Consider the following 7,049-nt stretch of genomic DNA (forward strand, 5'->3'; position numbering starts at 1 on the left):
CTAATGTTGTATCTGTGGAGTTAATCTATAATTTTGTAGTTTAGAGCTTTTGCATAAGTTCACTCGGAGACATTTCATTCTAATATATGTTTGTACGGGTCTTGTTTTATTTTTTATTTAGGGGCTTTTGAAAATGGAATTGCAGAAGGCAGTATCAATCAGTCAATAGGAAAAATACAGGCTATTCGTTTATCGGTCAATTCTGATTCTCCTGTATGGGCAATACTTAGTGAGGTAAGCATGTTAATAAAAGCATTTTAATTAAAGCTTTATTAAATGGGTTTCAGTTCTACCTACCGTACAGTATTGATAATCATTAATTTTTTTAAATTTTGAATGGGATTTTGTGTGGAAGAACTCACACAAGTGGAGAATTATATTAATTATTCAGGGGAGAAGTTAAATTTACTTCATAGAATAAGTGCTGGAAATGCTCAAATGGGACGATTCTCCAGTTTTGCAGTGCTGTAAGTATAGCCACTAGAATTTGGGTCATGATAAACAAACTGACCAAAGGAGACAGGGACGCTTTTCTAGCTTTTTTCAGTCACCATCTTGGATATTAATTATAACATGCAAGCATTTTCAGATGAACAGGTGATTATTTATTCTTCAAGTTTCTCCCAAGTGAATGTGTGTGAACCCATCCATAAGTAGAAAATATTCAGCAGAAGTCACTGAATAGAATTACTACAGCCGTAAACTATAGCCATAGTTGGAAAAGCTAATGTCTTAGACAATGCTTCTGCAGATTTTAGAAAATAATATATTTTGTTTTTTTCAGGTATTTATCAAGACATTGGAAAACTAAAAAAACCCACGTTTTTGACGTGTTGCTTGTTACAGATTGTTTGAAAACTAGGCTAACAGCAACAAAAAACTGGCTGGGTAAAAAGAACAAATCCAAACCCATTTAATTCTTAATACTGTGTATTAGGAAAGAGTTGAGATAACTATTAAATCTTTATATAAAGAATATTAAAAGCTATAAAGAACCCGATTATGTTAGTAATTTCTATAAAATGTTCTTGAGTAAGGTGTCATGTATAAAAATCTCATCTCAGCTTGGCAACATTCAATATATGTTATTATAAACAATTGATAAGGCATTACGGGCTATCTCAGGGACTAAATCATAGAAGTATGAAAAGTTTCACCAGACAAATATTAAGGACAAAGTTTTTCAACTCCACTAAGAACGCTGGTCAATTCTGGAGGGAAAGCAGAACTGAAGGAAAAGTTGTCAATATTCATTGCAAGTATTTAGAGCAGTCCACAAAACGTAACAATATGAAAATGGATCTCAACAGAAGAAGTGTGTTTCAGCCTTAATGTAGCATAAGTTATGTTTAATTTTTTTTTAAATGGGAAGTAGCTACAAGTTACCATTTTAATAACTTGAAACTTAAACAGATATTGTTCAGACCATTGTAAAACTTTACAGTGAATTGTGTATGGAATTAATTACAGGAAATACTAAGGGTATTATGTGTAACTATATTTTTGTAGAAAGAAAATCTATTTAAATAAAATTTTTGATCCTATAATTTGATAGTCAGTATGTACTGATACCTAAACCCTGGTCACAAGGCAAAACTCAATATAAATGTAAAAATAAAAGGTAAACCACAGTAGTCTCACTTGAAACGTTTTTGGGAAATGACAATCCACCTTGGACATCTACCTGTTAATGTGCAGAATTCCTCTATCACTTCCTTAGCACTTGAAGCACGACTGGCCCTCACTCTCCTGTGCATGCATTGCATCCTAACAGCCGAGAGCAAGAAATAAACTGCACCGTACACTTTTGCATGGATTTGTACTAAATGGGTTAAATTAATGTAGCATTGTATTCTTAATATAAGAGTATTTTTAATTTAGAATACGATGAAATTTTCTTACATTAAAACAGTTCAGAAGGGTTTTTTTTAAAGACCATTTCTAATAATATTTTGATAATTTACAGTATTGTTTATATACTGTGGTGCTATATATATGCGCGTGTAGATATATATATACATGCATATGTATGCATGTATTTGTTGGACCAAATATTGCAGCCTTCATTAGGTTAAGAGTTTAATGCAGGTTAAGAATTAATGCAGTAATCCAGAGTGCTTAGAGATACACAGAGGGGCACCTTTATCCATCAGCACTTAGAATATGAAGAAAGGTTGAGTGAAACTGAGACCAGTGGATCGTTAAAAAGAAGTGGCTAAAACTGCAACTAGGGAAAGAAGGGAAATAAAGTGGCTCTGCATCAAACTACCTGGCACGAGATGGGCAGAGCCGCCTCCCTCTGACCCTGCTCAGAATTGCCTTTCAGATCGTCTTTTTCTCTGCTGATACAGGAGTCTGAGACATTTAGTCACGAAAACTTGTACTAGGGAATAAAACACAACTTAGATTACATTAAGGGAAGACAAAATTGAGTTCTCTGAAGTCATTCTCTCTCTTAACCTGAAGTGCTTTAGCATCTTTGGGGAAAAACAAATGGAAGTGAATAGGGTCCTCTACTCAAAAAGGCAAAGCAACAGGTAACCTACAGAACATTTGGGGTTTTTTTCCTGTAGAGCTTTAGAAACTTGTATGGGTATGAAAATGATTAAAGTGTAGGTCTTCTCCTGATGTCTTAGTTTAATTCTTAGCATATCATAGCTTTTAGTACTCTCATTGAAATCCCATCATGTCACAGGGATTATCTTCATCTCCAGGATCTTGGCAAACGCTTCAGAATGGCAAGTTCTTGTAAATGTACCGTAACTCTATAGTCTGGATTGCCCTCTTATAAGGCCTGTTCCACCTGCCATCAAAAGATGAAGGAAGTAGAAATCAAAGTAGAAAGAGCATTTCTTGTAGAACATCTTACTGATGACGGTGCATGATCTAGTAAAAACTTAAAATCTTCTTTTGCCACTGCTTTTGCTGCAACAGAGTCACAAGCTGGGAGCAGTGTCTACATTCAGGCTGCCTTGTACTCACTAGTTACAGGGAACTGTCACTTTAAGGAGGAAATTTCAAAGCGATTATTGATCAGTGAAAACACGGAAAAGACTAAGGTAATATATTTTGTTACCAAAACCTCTTATTTTCACAGTGCAATGAGCTTTCACTCTAACTGTCGAAGCGTAATTTCAAAAAGCTCATCAGAATACCTGAAATTATATTAGGAAGTGACTGGACTTTTTGTAAATATTTTGTAAACATAATTTTTTCATTCTGCGCTGCCAGCTTTGTACTTCATTCATTCTGGTTTTTCTATTTTTACGTATTTTATATACCCATTGTAATCACAGATTACGCTTCCCATCACTTTGATGTAAACGAGGTTTTAAATGTCGACATAGTAAGTAATGAATGTTTGCATACACACCATTAAAGTAAGATTTTGCTTACTCCTGGTTCTTCCCTGTGCTTTGTGGAGTGCAGAGGTTTCTTGCACAGCCTGCAGAACCACAGCTCCACTATAAAACCGAAGAAACCTCGTGAGAGGAACTCTGGATTTTCACCAAAGAAGTGATAGCTGAATAGTGAGCATTACGGCCCCAGGAAGTTTAAGATAAGAGAGTGTAATAGAAGTACTTTTATGTATTTTTGCATGTTAATAGCAACAACCACCATTGGCAAGTGAATTAGCTGGGTTTGTTCGTAACAGTCCCTGTTAGGCAAGGAGCGGTTACAGAACACGTGCAGCTTCCTTTCCACCCTGCAAGCAAGTTCCTACCTGTGGTTTTCCATTTAATAATCCTATGCACTGAACCTGCATGCACCTTTGCACACCACGGCTCTGAGGCCAGTTTAAAGGCTGCAAAGAGGCCTCCTCGTGGGAAGCTTCAGTTCAGGTAACGGATCTAGGGGATAAGGAACATCCTCTAACTTTACGGGTGACTGCTTTGGCGGTGTAGGCATTGTAATTGTAGCTTACAAAAATAAAGGCACTAAGTCCAAGTTGAAACCAACTATAAACAGAGTTTCAGATTCCATATCAGATCACAAACCTCCTTCAGCAGGACATTTGACTTCAGTACTTTCATGTGCTTTAAAACATAGTCTTGAAAATATTGACTACCTCAGGCTCATTGTACACGTACCTAATCAGGTTAAATGCCAGCATGGGACGAAAGCACACTTTTCAAGCTAATTCGATATTAATGACAGCTTATTCAACCCATTTTGATTTTCACTGGAGCGCAGTTACTCGTTTCTCTGCAAGGTGTGTCTCCATTCTTGTCTTTTGAGGGACTTCTGAAAGGGGAATGTTAACATTTGTCTTCAATACAAAAGGCAGTTATGAATTTGGCTTTACTGATTTTTTAAAATGTTTTTATTTCCATTAATTATGTGGGCCACCAATCTCATCAGTGTCACTACGACTTTTTGCACAGCTTAAGACAAGCACACATCTACTGTAAATGCTAATGGATGCTGAATGTACACTGAAAAGACACTAGACTCTTAACAGGAATATCTATTAAAATTAATTAGGACATATTTAATCCAAAGTTGAAGATGTATTTACTTATTGAATTGAAAATCTTCTCTCTCACATATTTGAGGAAGTAGGTGGACAGTGTTCCATACACAAGGATTCCAGTTTTCCCCAACAATTACTTTTTCTATTACTTGTAAGTCACACATTTGTTAGCTGTATGACTGGTTCCACAAACTGTCTGTCTTGTCTGGGAGTGTTTTGGGTTATGTTTTATTTTTTTTAAACTATTATTTATTTGCATAAATGTAACATTCCAGATAAATCTTTCATAGATGCCTTGCAATGAACAGTAGGAATATTAACAATTAATTCTGCAGTAAGCAGAAATCTTTAACTCTGCAATTGCTTCTAAAACGATGTATGTGTATTTCAAGCTGCGAGGATAGTTTTCATCTTCTTTGTTTCATGATGGATTGCTCAAGAACATTCCTTAATTTTTTTTTTTTTTTTAGCTAGAGATGTCTAAATATTGACGTTTCTGTAGGACTATGGTACCATTTCTCAAAAGTACATCAAATAAGGATTTGAATTAAGGCATAATAGATCTTTCTGATCAGCATTAGAATCATAGAATCATATGATTGAGAAATGGTACCATAGTCCTACAGAAATGTCACTCTTTAGACATCTCTAGCTAAGCCTTAACAAGAGAAGAAATTGTGCCACTTTTCTATGACATAAATGTGTACTGTGTTTAAGTAGTGAAGTTTACATTGCTCTTTGGAGCTTGTAATTGAAATAATCTATGGCAATCTTAAATTTTGATGACACTATCAAAAGAGCAAATACTTGAAAGGCAGAATATCACAAAAATAAATACGAGCATTTGGATTTACAATTCATATTACACATTCTAATGGTAACTCCATTCTGAGTTCTAAGCCCAGTTCTGAGTCAACAAACTAGTATGTGGGAGACATAAACCAAATGGAGAGATTTATAAAAATTATCTGAAGTTATAAATTATTTTAGGAGGGGGGAAGCTTAGCTCAATGGTGTATAGGCCATAATTGTTACGTCCAAAAGAGGGTTCCCTCAACATGGTAAGAATCAAATAACATAAACCAGATTCTTGTGCCCTGAGCACTGGCTGAAGGAGGCTTAGAGTTATGAAAAAAAAGTACCACTTTTTCTTACAGCTATCAACTTTTCTGGTATTTCCTTCCTTCTTTTCTTTCACAGACCCACAGTTTCATAGGCAATGGAAAGAAAAGCTCTGTGTATGTGCCTTAGTAAGAATTTCTTGGGCAGTGAGGTCTGCCTGCATTTGAGGGGATGGCTGATACTGCAATGACACATGCTCTTGGCTGCCTACGAGTGTACTTGGCAAAAGCAGTCTTCAGTAAAGTGTTGCAGATGCACCCTTTGAAGAGATTCAACGGTAAGGATGAAAGGCAGTGGCTGTAGTTATATGGTTCGTCTCATAAATATTGGTTTGATGCTTGGTGTCCAGAACGAACGCTGAGCTTGAAATGAGGACAGCAACCCCTCCAGCCTTGGGCTAGGAGGAAGGCTTTGATGATGCGAGTCGTCAAGTGACGCAGCGTCACATGCAAACATACCAAACCCTGACCTGGTTTGTCAGCAGCTCGGCACCTACAACAACTCTTATGTTCCTCGTGATCCCTCAAGGAATCGCTTTTGTCTCAGCCCTCTCCTGCATGATTCGGATACCGGTGCCATGTATTACACTTTAAACGCTCATGAATTGTATGCTGCCCAGAGTGTGAAGATACAACTTGAGCCGAGCCAGAAAGCTCCTCAGGCCAGTAACGCTGGACACGTACCTGCTGTGTTCAGCAGGCCTGGGTGAGGCTTTCAAAAAATCAGTCAGGAATTAATGCAATAGCTGCTCCACTTAGCGATCCCGCAGCTGTAGATTGGACTGCTAGACTGAGTCTCCAATTGTAATAAAGGGGTTTGTTAATTCGAGCTAAATGGCTCCAATTAGTGATGGAGAAAAAGCCCTTTTTCTGGCCTGATCGCTGACCACAGGCGCGTGGGGCACGACGGTACCACCATGCGTAAACGTAAGGTCCCACTGACGGTGGCCATGACGGCAAAGCCTGCCTAAAAAACTCCACGCTGGGCCACGCACCGCTGCAGGTCAAACCCAACGTCACTGAACTTGCCGCCTCTCTCAGCCACGTCTCCTCAAGGATGAGGGAGGCCAGAGCGTTTGGCGCCAAAGCCGGGGATGAGGCATATTCGGGGGGGGGGGGGGGGGGCGGGAGTGTCTCCCCCGGCCCGTGCCGGGCCCGGGTGGCGAATGGCGTCGCTTGGGAAGGGGCTGGCGGGCGATTGGCTCGGGCACCACGTGCGGGGCGGCCGGCATCCGCGGGCCGGGCCGCGATTGGCTTACGCCGCACGGAGGGCGCCCTCCATTGGCTCGACTAACCTGCCCGCCGGTCCCCGCCCACCCGCGCTCCGCGGCGGCTCGTTGAGGTCGCGGTTCCCGCGCGGATTGGGCAAGGGCCGCGCCTGCTGCGCCTTGATTGGCTTGGGCGGAGCGGCAGCACCTGCACCTCAGCGACCGCATCCCTGGCAGCGGGGGGGG

At 39.6% G+C, this 7,049-nt stretch overlaps 1 protein-coding gene across 1 annotated transcript in view; it reads left to right on the forward strand.

The window, feature by feature from the left end:
- Positions 1–1,631, forward strand: part of MGAT4D (MGAT4 family, member D) — a 41,041-nt gene extending 39,410 nt beyond the window's left edge. The window contains exons 14-15 of the mRNA XM_010583611.1: positions 122–234; positions 785–1,631. Of these exons, the coding sequence (XP_010581913.1) occupies positions 122–234; positions 785–811 (140 nt within the window). The 3' untranslated portion in view covers positions 812–1,631. The remainder of the gene's footprint in view (positions 1–121; positions 235–784) is intronic.
- Positions 1,632–7,049: the final 5,418 nt, after the last annotated feature.

The sequence above is a fragment of the Haliaeetus leucocephalus genome, unplaced genomic scaffold, assembly GCF_000737465.1.
Source record: "Haliaeetus leucocephalus isolate CR32 unplaced genomic scaffold, Haliaeetus_leucocephalus-4.0 Scaffold924, whole genome shotgun sequence".
In the NCBI taxonomy this organism is placed as follows: domain Eukaryota; kingdom Metazoa; phylum Chordata; class Aves; order Accipitriformes; family Accipitridae; genus Haliaeetus; species Haliaeetus leucocephalus.